The sequence below is a fragment of the Falco rusticolus genome, chromosome 14, assembly GCF_015220075.1.
Source record: "Falco rusticolus isolate bFalRus1 chromosome 14, bFalRus1.pri, whole genome shotgun sequence".
NCBI classification, from domain to species: domain Eukaryota; kingdom Metazoa; phylum Chordata; class Aves; order Falconiformes; family Falconidae; genus Falco; species Falco rusticolus.
Window position 1 is genome coordinate 923286 of NC_051200.1, and position 22346 is coordinate 945631.

At 46.0% G+C, this 22346-nt stretch overlaps 1 protein-coding gene across 3 annotated transcripts; it reads right to left on the reverse strand.

Moving 5' to 3' along the window:
- Window positions 1-3903: 3903 nt before the first annotated feature.
- On the reverse strand, window positions 3904-22308 carry AIFM1 (apoptosis inducing factor mitochondria associated 1). Of its 3 annotated transcripts, none has more exons than XM_037408075.1 (17): window positions 22153-22308; window positions 19499-19626; window positions 17395-17488; window positions 16388-16417; window positions 15154-15266; window positions 14892-15022; window positions 14002-14092; window positions 13169-13253; window positions 12454-12530; window positions 11177-11285; window positions 10390-10497; window positions 9528-9616; window positions 9307-9447; window positions 8617-8759; window positions 6040-6164; window positions 5285-5481; window positions 3904-4139 (listed from the first exon to the last, which is right to left on the reverse strand). In XM_037408075.1, exons 1-17 carry the CDS (start codon window positions 22244-22246, stop codon window positions 4068-4070), a joined length of 1827 nt encoding a protein of 608 aa, XP_037263972.1. In that variant the 5' UTR covers window positions 22247-22308; the 3' UTR covers window positions 3904-4067. The 3 variants fall into 3 exon arrangements, with proteins under 3 accessions (XP_037263972.1, XP_037263971.1, XP_037263970.1); XM_037408074.1 differs by lacking the exon at window positions 19499-19626 and adding an exon at window positions 20513-20655; XM_037408073.1 differs by lacking the exon at window positions 19499-19626 and adding an exon at window positions 20513-20655 and having other exon boundaries at window positions 22129-22308.
- Window positions 22309-22346: the final 38 nt, after the last annotated feature.

Sequence of the window (22346 nt, forward strand, 5' to 3'; positions counted from 1 at the left end):
CCCACTGGTGCTTTGGAGCCTTGCTGTACTGCTTGTGCCTGGTGCCCTGGCCCCACATGCCTCGTACCCATGGAAGCTGGCACAGACACCCTGCCAGCAGCACTGGTGCTCCCGTGTTCATGGGGGTCATGCACGGGCTTAGGTGCAGGGGCCTTGCTGCTCCTGGCTGCCCGGACCTGATCTCTTCTTGTCCTTTTCAGCAGCATCATGCTGCTTTCTGAATCCCTCAAAAGGCACCGGTTTGTCTCTTGTGCAGCTGTGGTGTTGGCTGTGGGGCTGCATGGGGCACGCCTGCAGCTCTGCATCCTGCCGGCTGCATCCCACTCACCACAGTAGACCCGAGGAGATGGGACAAGCTGTCGGGGTCTGCTGGCAGCTTCCCTGCTCTGGGAAGAAGATTTGGAAGGTGCTGCTGCCTGCGGCTGCCCATGGCCCACCTGTGGGCAGGAAGAGCATGAGTCAGGTGATGGAGGTGGCTACATTGGCACAGCGCCCCCCCCAGAGATGGCAAGCCCAGCCGCAGCACCAAGAAAGATCCATGTGGCCCCGTCCCATCGCCACCACCCCGTCCTGCCCCATCTCTCACCTGGTGCAGGGTCTGCAGCCTGGGCAGCCTGCTCTGGTGCTGGGGGCGGGTGTTCGCCTCCTCATGCGTGGGCATCTTTGGCGGCGTCTGCCGCTGACCTGCCATGGTCACCCAGGGGAGATGCTGCCTCCTGAGGGAGTCGCTCTTCTGGGAGTGGACACCCCAGGGCTCTCGCCCCTTAAATACCCCCACGGTCACCGTGGAGACCCGCATCACATTGGCCTCTGGGCATGATGCGCTGCCTGCATCACAAAGCCCTGGGCAATGGCTGTGGAGATGCCCACGCCCCACCCGTGAGCACCTGCGCCCCTTTTGAAGTGTCTCACTTGGTGAGGGACGCCAATGGCAATAGCTTTGCCACCAGGCTCTCCAGCATCTTTGTTTTTTGGCAAGGTAAGCCTGCACGGACACGATGCGGGTGGGTTCTCTCCCGTTGCTGGGGGCTGCTGGCTGACACCGAGAGGCGTGGGTGTTGTCCGTGGGCAGCTGCCTTCCCACACGGTGAAGCTTCAGCACTGGCATCAGCTGTGGCTCTGCTCCTGGTGGTTCTGCCTGCTCCGGGCTGAGCGCTCGGGGAAGGGGAAGCATCCATGAGTGTAGGAATGGGGATGTTTCCGAGGAGCAGCCCTGTGGTTTTCTAAACCTTCTGAGTACTGGGAGCCGAGCAGCGCTGGGCTCTGGGTGTGCCCGGGGCAGCTGCTCTGGCTGAGAGCGCCCTTCCCCTGCGATGCCTCTGCTGTCTCGCTGTCTGCCATGGGCTCTCCTGCCAGGTTGGAAGGGGGTGGCGTTTCTGTCTTGGCTGAAGTGCGTAATTGATGGACGCGACCAGAAGGGGCAGATGTAGGCCTGTACGCCTTCAGCACCTTCCTAAGGGGCTTGTGCTGGCCAACTTCCACCGCTTTTCCTCTCTGACAGGGAGAGTTGTGCCCCTGTCCATGTTTTCTGGTTGGTGGTGGCTTTTTCTCCCTTGCTGCAGTGCAACAAGCCGTGGATCTCTGCTCCGTGGAAAGGGCATCCACCTGAGCAGTACTGATGAGATTGACTGGAGACTGTCTGCCAAGCAGAGCAACATCTGAAGTCCAGCTTGGGCCAGCTCTGGTCCTTCCAGTGTATTCATTAAATCATTTAACGTCTGGATGTGAGTCTGCATGGCTGGAGAGCTGCAGCATCTGTGGGAAAGGCTCTGGAGGCCAAGGTGGGCAGGGGTGGGAAGTGTGCCTGGGAAGCAAGGGCAGTCCCACTCGTGTTTTCCCATCCCCATCTAGGAAAGAAGAGCTGTGCCCATGTTCCTCCCATCTAGATGCTCTCAGCCCGGGCCCACCTCAGTTCTTCCTCTTCTGCAGCTCCACAGACCCATGGCCACCCTTCAAGAAGCCCAGTGCTCAGCGGCTTGGAGGCTGCAGGATGGGTAGGGGTTGAGCGAGCAGGATCACCCGTCTACTTCCTGCTTCCTTCTGTGTAGAAGAATGTCTGCAGAAGCGTGGACTTAGAATCTCTGAAGATCTGCACAATCCAGGCCTGGTATTAGAATAGGCCTGTAATCAGAATTGTGCTGAAGTTAACAAGAAAGGTAGCCTTGAGCTATTCTTGAATCCTGAGACCAAGTAATTATGTTGTGCCAACAGGCCGTGGCTGTAACAAGCTACAGCTGCTGGGAAAGCAGGTGCAGGGCCAAGGAAGATAGGGAGCGGTATGGGAATATAGGGAGTAACAAACTACAAGGCTGAAGCACAGCAACACAATTAGCTACATGGATAGAATGCTTATTTTAGTCATGGTAATTAGGGGTGTGAGAACCACACGCGCTTAGAGACTACTAACCAATTATATTTTTGCTTTACAAATATGCATGTGTATCAATTCTATATAAGTAGTGTTAGAAACTAATATGAGTTATGCATCTTGCTCAACTTTATTGAGCGACTTCTTGACTCCGGCGAACCCTTCTTCCAACACTTCTGGTTCTGGAAAACACGGTTAGCTTTTCCCTCTATTATGCCAGTGCTTGCATTTGCAAGAGGAGCAGAAAAGAATGAGAATCTGCTGCACACAACTGATGCCATTAGTGTCAGTTTTTTTCCCACAACAGATGAGAAATTTTAGTAGCAGCCGAGGGAGAGTCAACTCCCTGGCTCCAGGAAGACGACACTTTTCCCTTGGCAATGTTTTATAAGAGAAGGACCACGCAGGCACAGCACAGTTGGAAGTAAGACTCTGCTGCCGGGATGATGTCAAGAGGTTCATCTCCCAACATGCCACACGCTTGCTCAAGCTCCAAGCCTGGACCGTGGTTCCTGGAATCCAGCTCAGTCATGATTTTCTACCCAGTTCTCCCTCCCTGCAGCAGCAGCCGCCCTGGACTCCTCACATTTACAGTTGTAGCTCATCCTGAAACGGAGCAAGGCTGGAGGCTGATGTCTTCGTCCATGTTAAGTGTGTAGGCCCTGGGAGGATGCGAGCCAGATGTCTTGGCCTGGTGGCTGAAGGCACTGCCTTCCCTGCAGCTGACATACTCGTTTTTCATGCTGAGGAACAGCTCCAACATAAGCAGAAACAATTGCAGACCATGGGATGAACTTTTTGGCAACACTGGAGCACTTCTTGAGGCAGGGGAAGCAGGGGCAGTTGAACACCCTTCCCCTCACATGCCAAAAGCATCAACCTGTCTCCATGGATATACCACCTCCCTCTCTGACTCCCAACCCACTCTGTCGTGTTATATGCCGTTCCTGCATCCCATTTTACCTGGCACACACAGCCAAGAGCTGAGTGTGATTAGAAAGGACTCAAATTCACCCATGGCGGCCAGAGAACTAATAACATGCTCCTGACATCATCATGCCCCCTGTGTCCTGCATCACCAGTGACTGGTTCTCCCAACCCACTTCATCCTGTGCTCTCCAAATATGCATTAGCACACTTCCTCCATCACTCTGATAATTCAGTCCCTTACCTCCTGTCCTAGCAACGAACGGTAAGCCCCTCTCCTTATTTTTCCCATCCCTTCAATACCCCATCTTACACTGATCACCAGGTTGGAGCACACACCTGGCTTCAAATACAAGCTTTCATGGGAGCCACTGCATCCCATTTTTTTCATTCCATCAGGGATGTGGTTTTCCTACACAGGCAGCTCTTGCTGCGAATGGCACAGCCCTCTGCGCAGCAGGACTGCAAGCTCACCAGCCGGGAAGTGCTGCATGAAAAGAGGTAGCTCTGCAGGTGTCTCCATTGTTGATAAAAGGGGAAAAACTGACAACAGCAGGCAGCTCGCTCCCCTCTCAAAACTAGCAATGCAGAGGTGCAGGAAGAAGACATTTAACTTAGAATAATCTGATTTTATTGGTGCAAACATTAGAACGCTACATGATCAGAAATATTCACAAGTACTCAGAAGAAGTAGTCTGAGATGAAGGGGTGCACACAGCCAGTGGCCTCTGCTGCCCTACTCACTCCTCTTGTGACGTTCCAATTCTGGAGTTTAGTCTTCGTGGATGTTGAAAAGCTTCGCTACTTCGTTGAGATCATCGTGCTCCTCCCCATCTTTGATGATCTGAAGAAAGGAAGAATGTGTTAAAACCCGACACACATACTATAAAAATCCAGCGCTGCAAGACTGGACATGGTCACCAGCCAATGTGATGAATGTCTTAGATCCTCTCTGAAGCTCTGCTGATGACAACTCACCAACTTAGGCAGTCCACAACATGACAACAATACTTACTACAGCCACAACTTATAAGGAAGTGTTAAATGCAGCATTATCTCCCTACAGGAATGGCTGGAGTTAAAACCAACCTCGCTGTCCCTATAGGATTTATTTCTGATGTCTGAGTTTCCCTTTACAGTGGGGGGGAACAAGTATCTTCAGAACTGATTCATCTCAACTCCAAGAAGATGAGCCAGTCTCTCTGCACTGTCTTAAAGGAGCTAGTGTAAGTTTGCAAGTTTGAGCGACTTATCTTTTAGACAATGAGACTAAGGCCAAGGATCCTTGTACATACTTGGCTCTCTGATTTAGAGGAAGGGCGGCTAAGAGAAGGAAGAATGTCTCTTTCACAGGGATGGGAAAAGTAACAAGTTTAAACTGCATCATGAAAGCTTCAGGTTAAATAACCAACCGAAACTTCCAACAATAAGAACAGTTCATTTTGGGACAGATCACCTGTGATTGTGTGGAATCACACTCAAACTGCCAAAATTCTCCAAAGATGTTAAAAAAATGACCTAAGTATAGATGATCTTACCTTGGAGTATGAAGACAGAATAAGCACCTACTCAAGGCTGCTTCTAACCCTGACCTTTTGTGGCTGTGTATCTAGGATAATATATGTTTAAGACTGTTACTTTAGACAAAGTAGCACAAAAATAGGACATTTCACTCTGATGCTCAGTCACGTGTGATTCTTGCTTGTACTTAGTACAGACCCAAAATTCCAGCCATGCAAAGGCAAGTCTTGAAGTACAAACTTAATTCAAGTTGTTTCTGTAAGAATTTTGAACAAACATGCAGAAAAGCACAAGGACATCTCCCATAATTTACCTAAGACAGGGCTAGCATGGGTATTGCACAGCTCTGCTCCATACAGAGCATGTGCATTTATTTATCCTCATTTAAAATTGGTAGATTGAGTTTTCCACAAGAAAATCCTCAATCTAAGCAAGCCTCACTGTTCAGCATACTAGTCCTGTACTGACCTTTCGAGCAATAGGCATCCTGTTGAAGATGTTCCATAATACGATTCCTACCACAACTTTATCCCTGAGGTAGAAAATTACACCTTTGCCATAATCTTCTCCTTGCTTTGGAACTTGAGGTGTTGGTGAAAAGCTTGGAGAAATGTGAACTTCTGAGGCTTCTGCTTCTGTTTCACTCTCTGATCGAATACCTGTCCCTAATGCAAAGATACAAGATATCAAACGTCCCATGCAGAAAAAGCAGCAGCTGTTTGCCCGTGATGGTGAAAGCAGACTGAAGAGCGGGGTTCTACAACAGACTGAGGTGTTTTCCTTCGAGATGCATGCAGCAAAAGTTAAGTTTTAGTAACACTAGAATGAAGTAATCCTAACATGAAGCACAATACTGACAACTCCCATCACCAAACACAAAAGAAGAGTCTACTTCTTCCAGGCAGTATATACAGAATCAATATGCTTAGATCTACACAATCAGCAAAAAATGATTGTTTTATTGCTGTGGAGGAAATTAAGTTTCACTAAGGAAAAAAAAGTTTGGTAACTGAGTTACACTAGGTCTTCTTGGAGGAACGTTATTTTTTAATCACATTTTAATATCAAAACCAGCCTTTAAAGCTTGGTCTAGAAAAGAAGCAGATTGGTGTCTCCTAGTGCTCTGCAATGAGATCAGACCAACTCTGCAGCCACTACAAAGAGTTAAGAGACACAAAAACCTTCATGCACCCAGTCAGCTCCCAAGCAGGACTATAGCCTACCTGATTGCTCCGTTGCACTTTTCGGTGTGTCTTTTGCTGTTGCTTTAGCAAAGACTCCTACTGTTGGCAAACTACTGTCAACAAGGCCAATGGCTTCGTACCCTACATTAGGACCCAGATCACTCCTAGGAATAAAGTGGGGAAAAAATAATTTGTAGCATTACTGAGACAAATACAAGGCAATTCCATCCATCCCCAAACCCTTAATGAGTATTGTCCAAGAGAGTGATTATGGTATGCAGGCTGACTGACATAATTAGACTCTTCTGCATACGTTATGGTGGAACAAGGAGTCAAAGCACAGCAAGTCTAAGGCCATCAGTTTCAGAAGAAAGCAGGACAATGAACAAAAAGTTAAAATACTTAAGGCCTGCTCCCTTGAAGGAAGCTGGCTGGCTTCCAAGAACTGCAGGTATCTTGAGTCTTTCGAAACTCATACATCTGACCTCAGCATTCAAACATGAGTTTGCAGTTGTTAGGTACTTGTAAAAATCTTCTATATTCCTGGCTTAGTACCAAGTGACTTGGAGACAGAGTTGGGGCAGAAGCAAGTGTTCCTCCGGGTCCTGGCAAGACCATTTGACCAAACTTCCGGCACTGCTGAGTTATAAGCACTAGACTTTGCAGCACAGAAAATTTAGTGTATGTTTCAAAGAGCATTTAAAGAAGATCAAAGAGGACACATTACTGTAACACCTCCTTGAACCGAGTACCTGCTGACTTTGAACTGGGGTGCTTATAGAAGTCAAAGCAGCTGTGGTTTGGGGCCCAGTAAGCATAACAGGTCAAAAATATTCCCATCTATGCAGAGGAAATTGATACATCATGCTGTCCTGGTTTCAGCTGGGTTAATTTTCTCCTTAGTAGCTGGTGCAGTGCTGTTTTAGATTTGGCATGAGAACAATGTTGATAACACACAGGTTGTTTTAGTTGTTGCTACATAACATTTATACCAAGTCAAGGACTTTTCGGTTTCCCAGGCCTTGCCAGTAAGAGGGCTGCAGGGGCACAAGAAACTGGGAGGGGACACAGCCAGGACAGCTGGCCTGAACAAACCAAAGAGGTATTCCATACCATGGGATGTCATGCTTGGCATACAAACTGGGGGGGGTGGGGGGTGGCTGGAGCTGGCTAATCAATGCTTGGGGACTAGCTGGGTGGGCATTGCTCAGCAGAGGGTGAGCAACTGTAGTGGTTATCACTTGGTTTCTCCCTTCCCTTTGGACTTCATTCCTCTACCCTTCTCCCTTCTTTTTATTACAATTGCTATTATTATTATTTTTAAATTTATTTTATTTCAACTGTTAAATTGTTCTTATCTCAACCCTCAAGTTTTACATTCCTTCCCAATTTTCCTTCCCATCCTGGGGAGCAGGGCGGGGGGCAACACGGACTCGGGGAAGAGTGAGCGAGCAACTGCGTAGTACTTAGTAACCGGCTGGAGTTAAAACCACAATACACACAAAACAATTTGGAAATCTCTGTATGTACATCACTACATGTACAGCACTACCTTCCCAGCCAGAATCCTTCATCACAGACTCAGGTTACTGAAGGGAATACGTCAGCTAAGCAGACAAGGCACCCAGCAGTGAGCAAGTCAGAGCTCAGGAGGGATCCCAAACATCCTGAAGAAAATGTAAGATGAGTTCCTGCCATTTGCCAGCTTTTTAGCACAGGAGAAGGAAGTCTCACTCAGTGAGGGCTGGCAAACCCCTGGAGTTAACACTTTTCAACAAAACACAAGACTGCAACTCACAGCCCCCTAGCCATCTGCATCTGCATCATGGTAAAGTATATCCTGAAGAAAAACACACAATTGAAACAGATGGTTCTGTGTCCTTATTCAAAAGTGAAGAAACTCTTCTGGGTCCCAAGTCCATGCAGTACAGACCAAGTGTTCAGGTAAGTGATGGCAAGTCATAAATAACTATTTTTGAGGGGTTTTCTCCAAGAAAAGTAAAACTCTTTCCTCCATATTTAAAGTCTGCTAACTTCAAATTCCTGATCTTGAGCTAACAGGCTTTGGGATTATTTTTTTCACTGGGGTTTTTTGTTTGTTTCATTTAAAAAAGAACTTTGAAAAGATACAGCAAAACTGCCCGTTTTCTTGATACCTCTCCTCTGGAAAACAACAGACTTTCACATACACTCCTGGATGCAGTGACGCATTGCTACTAAAGCCTCAGTTCAGCTAATCAGCAAAGACACAACACAACTGAAACCAACAGATTTTCTGTTAAGATCATCTGAAGTTCCTCAGCACAAGCTGCTGCTGAGTTCAACCTGTAAGCTGGCCTGCTATGAGGAAAGGGGCTGCTCTTTATCACTACTTGCTTTGCCGAATGGCACTCATTCAAGGAGAAACTGGGATCTGCAGGAAGGAAAAACATTTCAGAAGTCAAGGCAGAGCAGCAGATGCTCAAATGCCTTCCCACGCCCCGAGCTTCTGGGAGCAAGTATTTGCTAAAGTAGCTTCACTACACTCAGGAAACAGAAACCTTTACAAGGTGTATCTTTTCATAGCTCCTGCAATGTGACCAAATAAGAAATACCAAAAGAAGAAATCAATGTTACCAGAACATGGACTGATGCCAGTAGGGCTTCGCAGCGCCTGTCATGTTTTCTCCAGCTAGTCTTCCACTCACAACAGCATGATCATGGTGCTCTACACGTCTCCTACCTAGTTTGATATCATAGAAGCAGGCAGCATCCCCGGCCTTAAAAAGAATCATTCAGTGCAGACTAAACATTAAAATCAAAAGCTTAAAATTAATGTACAAACAAAACAGGCATTGGGAAGAGAACAAAGTGGAGCTATGAACTGAGTTTTCCTTACAAACCCCAAATGCCATCACTAACATCCCATTCCCCAGGCTACACAAGTCCCAGTTTCTCAGCATTTTTCACCAATTTTTTTAAAAATAAGACAGTATCAGGTATATTTTTCCGGAGGGATCAAAGTCTCAACTCCCACCAAAGGGACTCTTACACAATAGTAATCCATGCTATCTTTAGGTTACCCCAACTCCTCTTACACAGCATAAATATTCAAAAACTTGCACAGTCGTTACCACAGCAACAATGTGTGCTGTGGTGCATGAACAGACTCCAGAGCTGCCAGCAGGATCTGCACTGCAATTAGTCTCATTATGTGCTACTTTTCACCCCATTCACCTAATCAAGGTATATCAGCCCCCATAACTCTGTGTATTCTGATTGCATCAGCATAACCAGCAGACAGGAAACTCCTCTGCACATACTCACCACCCAGATATTGGAGCGTGCCTGCAGCTCCGCGTTCACCCTGAACCCTCCAAAGTCAGAGTCCACCTCCAGCCCAGCTGACTTTGCTAATTCCACGTTAGGCTCCAGCCCTACTGCAGCCACAATATGATCAGTCTCCACCTGTTTGGGATTTCATAATTATTATCTTAATTCTCTCAAAGCCCCTGCAAACGTTACCCTTTCCCTGCTTTTACATTTACCTTTCGGCCATCTTTCAGTTTAATCATCAGCCGATTGCCACAGACAGAGACAGACTTGACCACAGCATTAGGCATGACATTGACACCCTCTGGAAACAAACACAGGAAACATAGCTCCTGCTTAGGGGCAGAGATTTCAGCTGAAGCAGGCATCTTTGGTGCAGATGCAGACAAAGCAGGGGCCAGCAAAAGGAAGTAACTCAGACCCGTGGGTTATCAGGCCCTGCTGTCTGCACCCCCAACTATATCCCTCCTCCCTCTATCCCCACTCCACTTATGCGCATAAATATATTCTGCATTTAATATAGCAAATGGAAAAAGGTATCTCAGATCTTACCAACTTTGTCAGCTAAACACTACAGCAGGTGGCCTTACAAAGGTGTATGCATAAGGCATGGGGCTATACAGCCCTTCTTGCAAAGTGACTGCATTAGGCTGTAAGAAGTAAAATTATTTGACACTAGAACAACTCAGAAGAGAACAGGCAGTTATCGTAAGACAATTCTGGTTCCAAATTAGAGGGCACTAAAAGTAACTTGCAAGTATGGTAGCAGGGATCATTCTGTGCAGGAACAGCCAGAGGGAAAACCTCACTGGCATCAGCATGCATATTTGGTTGGCTTTCTCAGAGCTGCTAAGAAGCCACAGATTCACAGCAGCTCTGTGCTACCCAAGCTGTCTGAACTTCAACTTGTTCCATTCTGCACCTGGGCCACCTCACATGGGACCCAGTCTTCCCAAGGCTCCACTGACAAAACAAGCAGAGCGCTGTATGTCACAAGGAAGAGCTATGCAACAGCCACTGGCCTAAACACCACAGCTCTGCCACTTGCAGAGGAAGAGCGTCGAAGTGCAGCTTTACCTTTTCTGACTTTCTCTGTGGTCCAGTTGCTCAGATATTCAGGCAAGACTTTGCCCATATTGCCACTCTCTGGAAACAGCTGAATCACCTCCAGGCCTCTGGTTTGTGCTGAAAGGAAAGCAAGAGCAGGCTTCTTATAACCCATGGAGAAAGAGCAGCAGCACAGACTTCAGGACATACGCAAATGCTTTCACTTTACATGAGGAGCTTGACAGAAGTTTCCAAAACTGGGAGTTTGGTCTCCCAGATTTTCTACAGGTGTCACAGTGACTGACCACTGTTTTGCATACACCTACAGAGCCAACTTTAAGTAAAATGCTTAGTATGTTGAAGAAAACTTCCCTTACTAGAAAAATTACCATAGAGACACTACTCAAAAAGCTGCACGCACTTGACAGTAAAGAATCCAGTTCTTCCCAACCCCTTTGAAATAAGTTTTAGGGTGGCTTTTAGCACTGAGAGAGTAAACGTAACTTTTTACAGAGTGCAACGGCTTTGCAACATGCACAAGCCTGCAAAGCTTCCAGGGAGCCCAACTTACAAATCCCTTTGTAGTCAGGGGCTGCTTGAGAGCTAATGAGAGAAAAAATGGCAAACCACATCATGCCATATAGCCAACCAAACACAGGTGCACTAAGGTTATTTCAGGCAAACCACAAGTCTGTGCAAAATCTCAGCAGCTGGGGAATCAAAAAGAAGCTTATGATGTCAGGCTGCTTACATTCAACGTCTATCACTTCCGTCAAGGTGCCAGCTGAAGACAAGCTGCCTGCAGAAGCACACTTACCTCTTCTTCCCAGAGCACAGGCCAGTTCACTGCCAAGAAAACCACCACCAATAATTGTGACAGACTTGACTTCTCTTGAAATCTTCTCCAGACATTTGAAGTCCTCGATCTGAAAGATTTATTCCTATTTCAAATATCCTCAAACAGGAAGAGCAGCAGAAGATATTTTCCTCCGATTTCTCCCTTTGAACCAAGAGCAACTCTCTCCCCAGCTTAGAAAAAGAAACATGTTTCTCCTTCCTCCTGTTTGTCTATTGCACAGAAAAAACCCTCTGGCTTCCTAACATTTCTGCAAGCTCTTCCCTGTCCAGGCAATCTGACTTTCCTGCATTTTCCCTTAACTTTCAAGGGCAATTACAAAGAAATTTCTAGATGCAAATATACTATAGCACATACAGTACTATAAGGATGCCACAGCTCATGTCATCCATCTTTCCCTTTCCACAGCTAAGCAGATCTGACCCTAGGGGAAATCCAGCAGAGCAGAAAGTTCCCATACAGCTTCTTACTCCTGATTCATTCCCTGAACTAGACTAAGGAGACTGTTGCATGCCTGTTTAAAATCCGTCGTTTTCAAGAAAAGTGGAATTTGTCAACAAAAAGCAACTCTATAGTGAAAACCAGAAGACCGCTGACCAACTTCCATGTCTTATTCATTCTGTGCCAAGGCACAGGATGAAGGTCAAGAAATGCCATGTATGAGGCACAGATATCAGTTTATTTGTTCATCAGAAAACAATCTCAGCTAATTCAAGAGCTGACATAAACACTCAACTTCATTCTCAGCCAAAATTTCAGAGCACGAGAGCAGTTTGTCTTGTCTCAGGCCCAAGGCCAACCTCTTGCCCATGTGCTGCAAAACTGTGGCGCACACATAATCAAGATGGGTGTCAGGCTGGAGCACTAAGCTAGCTTCCTGTGTCTACTCAAGGTCCTGAAGGCACACACTGCTTACAGGCCAAACTGACTTGCAGAGCTTACATTGCTTGTGTTTTTACAAGGCCTGGAAGGCACAACAAAGTCATACAGAAGGGAAACTAAAAAACCACATTACAGCTCTCAGGCCTGAGGCAAACATGAGTGGTCTAGTAGACCCTACCCTGTTTACCCACTTGGGGAAAAGGAATAAACAGCAAATGGATTCCTGGTTATCAGCTGAGAGAAGCAGTTGCCAAGCTGTCCTAGACCCAAAGCAGAAGAGTTAAAAAGCTGAAAGTAGTGGTACTGGCTCCGATTATTTCAGCCTCACCCCAGGTCCAGCAGCACCTCAAGATTACCTTTCGGAACAACGTCAGCCTTTGTTGTACATCTTTTCCTGCTCTTTCAATGGCAGACAGGTTCCTTGGGGTACCACCTGAGGACAGCAGGGAGGGAGGGAGGGAAGGAGAAGGGGGGAGAGAGAGAGACTAATGATACCACAGCCACATCACTGGCTATCCAGACAATGCAAAGCTATCTTTAATCTTGACTGTGCTCTCCAAACTGTTACAATATGCCCTATTCCCTGTTGCTGTCTGGGTTTTTAACATGAAAGCAGTAGATGATCCAACAGTCACCCAGGGGAAAAAGATCTAGTGCTGTACACCTTGCTCCACTGACTGGAGACAGCCATTTCCACTTTAAGCATAGAAGTGAACAGAAGTGCTAAGGTTAGATGCTGGAGCAGTGCTCTGTCCAAGCAAGAGCTGGTGGTTCTGCTCACTAACGCTACAGGCAGGATTCAGAGGCTGGCCTGTACAGAAGTTCCTTTATTTATTCCTAGGAATAAAGCCACCTTTTCCTCTTTCCCTACTGATCTTCACAGGGCAAAACTTTGAATGTCCTGGACAAGCTGGCTGATGTGAAGCAGATGCAAAACCCAACGGCATGGTTGTCCATATGACTGTCCTTCATCTGACTGCTCTACCAAGCATCTGACACATACTGCAGAAACTTCCTTGTTTCTGGCCTGGCACAAGACAAAGAACAAAGAGAAAAAACCCAACAACTTACCAGTGGCAATTAGACATTTGTCATAGGATATCTGGGTACCATCACTGAGTTTCACTATGTTGCCTCTAACATCCATATGCACAACCTGCAAAATTAAACAAGCAGGAGAGCTCAACTTTCCATGCACTGTAGGCCTTTTGAAACTGCATGAACTATTGATTAGAGAAGCAAACTTGGAAGTAACATTTTCACACCTTTAAATTTAGGGGGGTGGGAGGGGGTAAGGGAGAAGATTGGAAGTAGGAATTGAGACAAGTTCTTTGGTAGCCATCACAGACTCAGATCCTGCAAAGATCAACCTGATCTAAGAAATGGACTCCAACACCTGGTGTAGCTCAGTAGTACAAGGAGTCACACAAATATTATTTTAGCAACATATAAATAAGGAAGCATATATATTAGAAACTTCACCATTAACTTTTCCACCTTCCTGCTGCTTCTGCGCAATGCTCTTGCTCACAGCATAACCCACTACTCAGATCACCCTATTCTCCTTACCTAACCCTCTGATATATAGCCTCGTTCCCATTTTGTCACACCCTGTCTCCAAGCTCTACATATTCTTCTCCCATGCCCACACTCTAGATATATCCTTCCCCCTTCCTCATTTTCCCTCAGCTCATTACTATTCCTCATAGCTTCTTCCGTTCTCAAATGTCACTCATGCTATCCTTAAGATCCCTGCTTCATCATATATACTTTTCCCAGCCTTGTACACATTCTCCTCCTCAGCCAACCCTCCACACCACCATCGACAGTTTAGTTTCAGCTTACAGTACAGGCTCTGCTTGGGAAGAACTGTATGATGCTAGAACAACTGATGCTGTACCCACCTTCTTGCCACAGAGAACTGCTACTCCACCATTTTCTACAAAAGGCAGATCACGAACAGGCACATAGAATGACGGCGGCTGGAAATATATACTGAAAAAATCTCCATTATCAAATGGGTTCTACTTTCTTTGTGATACCAGCTATCACCAATGATACAAAGACAACTCTGTGCATCCATAACAAGCTCCAGAATTCTTACTTAACTATTTTTAAGAATTAGGGTCTTCATACTACTGAAGTTCAAGGGTGTTGGTCAGTAAGGCTTTATCACACAAGTCACAAGACTCAAGTGTGATCCAGGGCCCCTGGGGCTCTGCTCTAAACCGTGAAGCTATACCCTCACCTTAACTATTAACATATTTCACAGGATTGCTGCCTGTGGTGGTGTATGTCTAAGGGAATCACAGCAAGATTCAAGAGGTGTTGAGTACCGAGCTAACTCATGTGCGAAGCAGCGTTCATCTTGACAACTGCCAGCACAGCCACACCTTTCAGTCTGCTCTTTAGTGCTCGACTGACTTGTCTGTAACCTCTTGGCATCTCTGGGAAGCCACACTCCAGGAGTCCGCAGCTTACATCATGGAGTCCCATGGACTCCACAAGGTAGTCAGTTAGCTACTCCAGTGCAAAATAACACACAAGCTCTGCATGCAGCAGACAGTGCTCTGTCTCTTCTTTGATCAGCATAGCAACAACGTACACAAGACACATGCACATCCCAGAGCCCTCTTTGTATCAGACAAACACAGAAACCTACTAAGTTTTTTGTCCACACAGCACTCTGGGGATCCTTCAAAGCTCTGCAGCAGGTCTCTCACAAGAACAGTTTGATCATTGTCAACTTTTCATTAAACACTCTCCATTCTTGCTACCCCTAAGTGACACATACCTCCTCTCCTTGCCATTCCACTGTTTGAAGCGCAGAGTCTCTGTCACATTTGGATCATCTGAAAACCAGAGTTCTTTGGAAAGAGGTGGACGCATATAGGGCAGGGCAGGATCTTCAGACACAATCAGCACCTTTAATTGGTCATTAAACACATCAGCTGTACCAATGCCAGGCAAATGGCAAAACACGTGACAGAGGCTCTGAAGCAAGCACAGCATTCAGTCATCCACACAAGTCTGCTCTGGAACAGGGCAGCTCTTACCCGGGCACCAGGGTCACGAGCCCGAATGGATCTGGCAGCAGCAAAAGCAGCAGTTCCTCCACCGATCAGCAGGAAAGGAACATGAGATGGGACCTCAGGACGAGCTCCCGGAGCTGCAGGTGACAGATTGGACAGCTTACTGCAGATACAGCAGGGAAAACAGCCCAGCCCCAAAGAACAGAGTATGTCACCAGATGCCTTTCACATACAGACTTCCTTTGGAAAACTGCCCTTCAATAAACTTCTCCTCCCCTTCCTTTCCACCCCAATGCATTCCCCCCAGGAACCATGCTGCTGCTTCACTCAAAGCTGGCTCCCTGCATAAATCCAGCTGTCAGATTTCACCAAATTATTTTTCCTAAGCTAGATCTGCACAGCCAAGCTCAATGGCAATTGCAGAGTTTTGGAACAGGCCAGGAGCACAGCTTTAATCGTGTGGCTTTAGCTCCTCTATTACAGATCTACTTTTCTCGTTTAAGATGTTAAGAGTAAGAATGATCTATGTTAACAAATTTGAAATACCACTATGCACACAGGCTATTAGCAGGTTTCAAGCTATACTCTGAACAGGTGCTACTAGTCCAGTAGACCCTCAAAGAGCTTAATTGCAGAAATTGATCTACATTCGCACAGCTGGGTGAAGTGACTGCAAAGTCAAAGACCCCCAAAGTTTGATTCCAGCATTCAATACACAATTTCAGAAGACCGATGCAAGGCCAGGACATCTACTGCACAGCAGATTCAGGACAGCAAAAACATGCTCAGCCTCTGCTCTGGCCAAACAACGCACTGGAGATCCAACATTCAGTTTTTACAGTAAGTGACAGTTTGCTGAGCTAGCAAGAGGGACATAGCCAAAAAATTATTGAAAACACCAGGAAAAGATATATGAGCTGGGTGTCATGCAAGTCAGAACATGATTTTCAAAATTTGGAAAATACGAACTGGAAAGTGTTTGATCTAGCTGTGTGGACACAAATCTAGCTTAAGGACACAAATCAACTCGTGAGCAAGACCAAAACTCTGCACTGGCCATTCAGTGAACAGTTTATAAGAAAGCAAAGTTCCCTAAAATGCCAAGGCATATTTTTCTGTAATTGTATTCTGAAAGGAGACCAACTGTTGACTTCCTACCAGAATGCATTTTTTCCTACATGCAGGTCCTGTTTCTAAACAACATGCAGTTAAACCGCATGCAGGAACAGAACAGTTAAATATTACCATCAAGACTCACCTGCTGTGCCTTGAGAAGCAGCATCTGTATCTGAAAGAGAAGACACTCAATTCAGCAAAGCACAGGCTATCAAGGATATTGCAGTTTGGAAGATGCAATTCAGGGCTGACTCAAGGAGACCATAGGATTAACAGGCTGCTCTCCACTATAAAGGGACAGTTTCTCCAGAAGTACAGACTTACCAAGGCCTCTGCTTCAGCATCTAGGCTTACTCTCTGCCCTCCAGTCTCAACCTGATAAACATGTTTTATCCTCTTCCTCAAACCAAAGCAACCAGTTGTCTGTTCTGTCTGCAGGATATTCTTTTTGTTGATTTCCTAAGTAAAGTGACATAACAGACCTATCTTCTATGACCTAAAACCACTGTTACTACAAAATATATCATCCTTTGGCTCAGTAATTCAGACACTGCAGTTGGAGATCTCATAAATTAAGCGATCTTCAATGAGCAACTTGTGGTCCACACACACTCTGCAAAGCATCATCAAAAGCCTCACTAATTGTCCCGATTCCTTCCTTCTACATGTGGCCCAAGCACAGTATTTCTCACATGCCCAGCCCACTATGCATGGGACAGGGACATAGCACAGCACAAAGGATTTTGTGCTGACAGATCATATTATCCCTTTAGAACCACAGTGTCTTTACCAGACTGCATAAGGGTAAAAGGCCAAAAGCAGCACAAACTCTTTAAACTCTTTCCTCTTTTTATCACAGAAGGCATAAACAGCAGAAAGGAGCCGCAGGAGATGACCTACGTTATCCTCATGCTTATCTGTAAAATAGAGCCTTGTTCTGGGTCATGGAAAGCTAGCACCATCTTCTATGCTGGGAACACACTGGAATTCACAAACAACAGAATGCACCAAGAAGTGACAATGCTGTGAATGCGCATGTTATGTTAAACTGTGTTTTCAGAAGGGCCCTGTTCCGTTTGTTTTAGAGGTCTCAAGTTAGCAGCTTTTGAAGAACAGACCCAAACCTACAATTAGCAGGCTAGTACCCACCAGAAGGAGATGATTCGTTTTCTTGAGATCGCTTAGTTACTGTTGTGACACGGCTGGTGAATCGCTCTTTGTTTTCTCTCAACGTCTTGTATACCTGGAGACAAAGAAATATTTACCCTGTATATCTTACAGCATCAAGCCACCACTCTGCTCCTACCCCCTGACAGGCTTTTGTCTATCCTGCGAAAATCCATCTGCTTTCAATTAAAGCATACAGACCCAAATATATCTCACTGGGAAAAGTGTCCATAAAGGGGGGTGTGTGTGTGTGTATATATGTATCTACAAGATGAATGCACTCAGAAAACTATCTGCTCTTCATATGATGTCATGAATCTCAAGTTGTCTGGTTGCTTTCCATAAGCAAGCAAGCAACCTTTCTGCAGATGTTTTTGGGCTGCAGACCTGTTTCAAGAGGAACCAGATACAACAAAGGAAACGCAGACAAACAAACCCCAAGCCTATTTGCAAGCTAGGCCATGCAACATGGCACAATGCAAGGCTGCAAAAAAGGAAGGCAAATTCGAGGCAAAAAAGCAACTCCAGCTTCAAAAGCCTAGAGCAGCTGGACAGAACAAGCAAATGACCTTAATGGATTTCCTCAGGCCAGATGTTACCGGCATGATGTTAGTGCTTTTCAAACACAGGAGCATGGCTGTTCTAGCAACTGCCTTCAGCTGGAAGAGATTCCCAAGCCTGAACGCTGACCTTCTGTTTATTTGTCTGTTAAATTCAGGATATAGTACGAGTATAACCTGCATGTTCTGGGGACAGAATTTAGTGAAACAGACAAGGAGGGAACATCCTTTAAGACATCATGTTAACTTCCAAGTTATGTAGAGAAGTAATGTAGAGAAGCAAAAGACAATGAGACTGCTGGAAGCAGGTCGAAGTATAGTATTTGCCCCCACAGCTGATTAATTAGAGGGAAGCAAACAATTTTTTAAGTCAAAACTAGTCTTGCTACTAATCTGTATCACATGTACAAGACATTTAACTTTCATTTTGCATTGTTTATAAAAGGGAGGAAGTCCATCAAGACAGTCTGAAACACAACCATCTATCCAATGGCTGTATTTTGAATTGTGAAAGAATATTAAAACTGGAACATTTCCAGCAAGAAATAAAAGCCTCCTGCAGCCAATGCCAAACCACGTACTGTTAGCTAACTGAGTGTTATGACATCCAAACTATGTTTGACCAGAAGTTAATTCCTTTGGGGAACTGAAATCTCTTTTACTTCCTACATATTATGCATTTTATCAATTCCCACAATTAGGTGCTTTATAACAGCCAACAGTCTAAAACAAGAACTGATTAATTTAATGCCAGACATGAAAAAAGCACAGGCAGACAAAAGCATATCCAGGGAACTGAAACAATTGTCAAAAATACCAGAAAACAAGAACTTATTAGCATTAAAAAGAATTAAAATAATTTTAAAGCCTTTTGCTTAAACATATAAAAGTCACAGTTAACAAAACTACCTCTGCTTTTGCAAGCAGAACCATGAAGATTTATTTTAAGTGAGTCTGAAGGGCTGCATACAGCAAATTATATCTGATCCCTTAGAAAAAAGTGACTACTACATACAGGCAAAAAACAAGTCACGTCTTCAGAATAGTTTTTTCCAAAGGGACAATGCCAAATTCTTTCTAATCAGAAACACAGCTGTGTACTTTGCCAGCTAATGGAGCAATATTTCAGTGCTCTTCTCTGAAGAAATCAAAGCTAGACATGTTTTCTTTTCTTTCCTCTAGCACATTTACATTTAGTTGATTTCCTTTTTTCGCATACCAACACTGCTGATATCAGAATAGATGCATTAATTTGTGCCTTTCAGATGGTCACACATTGAGGATGGCCAATTGCTTTTAGCTTTAATGTGGAAAAGTTAATTCTAAGACAATTTTTCCCACTAACAACAACACTGTTTGAGAATATCAAATCTGTAAACGTAAATTATTTGACAGTATCCCTTGAAATTAAGTATCCTTAATTTCCTGAGGCCAGGAAGCACAAAGTTTAGTTAAAGTACATAGACATACAGAAAAGTACCCTCCGTCCACCCTCTCACCCATTAGAACACATTTAAGCATCTTACATAAGCTCCTGTCCCAGTGACTGTTCCTCCTACAATTAAGTACAACAACAGGTTGCTGCCAGCTTTGCCAGGAACACCTGAGGACGTCAGTGATCTAGAAGGGCATCTTAGATGATGACATTGCAAAACTGTAGTTGAAGACAGGCAATGAAAGAGAAGAGAAGGAAAGAGCTGAACATTAAGGACTTTTGATTAAACAGATCCTGGGAAAAGCAGAATGTGCTTTGTAATTTCAGTTACCTTGTTTGTAAAAAAAAAAAAAAAAAAAAAAAAAAAGTACAGTACAGCAGGGCACAGTAAAGCGTATTTAAAGGGACTAGCAAAAGACTTTTCCTCTATGCACTATTTTGAATTTATCTCCCAGGAGCCTTCTGCATGTGAAGAGTTTCATTAGCAGAAAATAAGGACTCAGAACTTTCAATGAATATGACCCTCAGAGAAAGAATTTGAAACAAGTATTTGTATGATGTAAACTTAGGACCCATTCACTCCTAGGTAATGCTGCTACCCTTCAGCTGTCTGGGAATGTGATTTACTCTCTAAGCTGGGCTGAAAAGCTTTATCCTTTTCAATCTTTCAAGTAGGGCATAAAGGTATGCTGGCAAACTTTGGGTTGATTTGGCATACTTACACAAGCTAAATGCTAATGTTTTGAACTGAGATTTAGCAAACAATGGTTTACTTTGGTATCAAAAGCATGTACCATCCAAGTCTCCCTCAAGTATATGCTACTATCATACACAAGGCAACAGACAGCTGTGGTTGATCATAATATGTGGAAAAAAAAAGGGGGGTGTGACTTCACAGTAAAGAAACCTAAAAGGTAACTGAAATTACAGTTAAAAAAATTATTGAAGTTAATTTCCAGCCAGCTCAGTTAGCTCCCCTTGAAGGTTTCTGAAGGAAGAAATAGTTACAGAGGTAAAAAGCTACGTGAAGTCAGCCAAAATACTGCAAATGCCTGATAGGAGAGATGTATCGCAGCTTTTTTCCATGAACTACCTTTCTACTTACATAGGCACCCGCTCCTAATGTTGATAAGCCCACAATAAGGACAAAAACAGAACTATCGCCTTTGCCCCCAGGCACACCAGAGCTAGCCACTTGTCTGCTCATCTGCAGTTTTATGGGAACATTCCAGCGCTGCAACAAGTTGCCTAAAGAATACAATTCATTAGAGAAAAACACAAAATACAAAGTTATGTTTTGAAATTTAGAGACCAAGTAATTTCTGCACCCATGTAAACAAGCTATTTGTTTGAAAAGCCCAGGACCACATCAGAGTGACTAGTGAATTATTCTCTGCCACAACAAACTGCTCCAGGCAGCTGTGGATACCAAAGCCATCTGTAAGATCAAAGAGTAACTGAACATGTTAATAGCAGGAACGTCTATGAGGAAGCTAGAAAGACTATCTCCAGCTGAAGAAGCCTTCAAGCCGCACAGCACTGGGAGATTCATCAGAGATGCGCACGTACTGCATGCCTGCTGTTCTTATGCCTTTCTTCAGGCCACTTCTCTCAGAGGCAGGGACTGGTCTAATGATGCGCTCTGCTCCACCATGTGCGAGCAGAGGCTAGTGTAACCTTGTCAGGACAAGCAGTAGGTATGGTTATACAAGGAAAAAAAAAATCCCTTTGCTGACAAAGATTATTCCACTGAGGTAAACTACCAGCAGAAAGAGGCTTCTGCTGACAAAAAGGGCATTCCAAATGAAAAGGAGTAGCAATGCTTGCCAATCCAGATGAAGGCATCCACCAGCAGGCAAGCAAGACAAAGAGTGCATGTAGCTGAACAGCTACATAATATTTTATTTTACTATAGTTTAATCACAGACTCTTGCCTGTCCCAATTAGATCGCTAAATAGTGATGGCTTTGAGCACTGTGTTTACACCCCAGCCAGCCAGCTGAAGCTTGCAGAAGTGGTTGGGCCTTTCTGCAGAACTTATTCCCACCACGCAGGAAACACCTTCCACCCTCCTCCGAGCCTCAGCCGACACGCCGGCTGCTACACCCCTTTGATCTCTTTGCCTAAACGCACATATTTGTGATATAAACCAGCAGCAAAGTCACCAGCATCCAAATAGATATGGATACGCCAAATAGCCCCATCGAACTTACGGTTTCCAAAACACAGAAGTTTCCCTTCCCACTCCCGGGAGCGGAGCACCGGCACCTCCCTGCACCCGTTACCCACAAGCCTCGCCCGGGGCGGCGGAGCCGAGCTGCCAGCGCACCGAGGGCAGCGCAGCGCCCCGCTCCCGTCCCGCCGCCAAGAGCCTTCCTGTGAAATTCCCGCCCAGCGCCGCTGGAATCGCGGTCCGGGTGCCCTTTCCCCGGCTGACGGGAGGCGAGGGCCGCCGAGCAAGCTGCAGCTTTGGGAAATCGCGGCTCCCGACCGCACCCGCCCCCCCGGGCAGCGACCCAGCAGGATGGGGGCTCTAGGCCGGGCCGCCGCCAAGCCCGGGCACACAGGCCCAGCCCCACGGGGAGGGACGCCCCGACCCGCCTGTGAGAGGAAGCCAGCGGCAGGGAACCCGCCCGCCCCCCCGCGCAGAGCCCCGGGCCCGCCGCCCCGAGCGAGCCCCCACCCCAGACCCGGGCCTGCCGTACCAGCGCGCCTCCGTACCAGAAGCGGCCGGCCCCGACTCACCGGCGGCAGCGCGGCCCCGCGGCGCAGGACTGAGAGGGCGCAGGGCACACACCAGGCCCCCCGCGGCGGCGGCGGCCATGCGGCAGCGGAACATGTCGCCGGTCGCCTCACGCCGCACTCGCTCCCGCCGGCCCGACCCCACCGCCCGCACTGCGCGTGCGCCGCCGCCCGCTCCCCATTGGCCGCCGGCGCCG

What these genes read in the sequence shown, in the direction of transcription:
- AIFM1 (XM_037408073.1), bottom strand. Translation starts at nt 22,246, where the DNA reads ATGTTCCGCTGCCGCATGGCCGCCGCCGCCGCGGGGGGCCTGGTGTGT. An exon ending in CAGTTCTCTGTGGCAAGAAG is followed by an intron (nt 13,254 to 14,001) that starts GTGGGTACAGCA and finishes TTAATTTTGCAG; the next exon opens with GTTGTGCATATGGATGTTAG. An exon ending in AACTGAAAGATGGCCGAAAG is followed by an intron (nt 9,448 to 9,527) that starts GTAAATGTAAAA and finishes AATCCCAAACAG; the next exon opens with GTGGAGACTGATCATATTGT.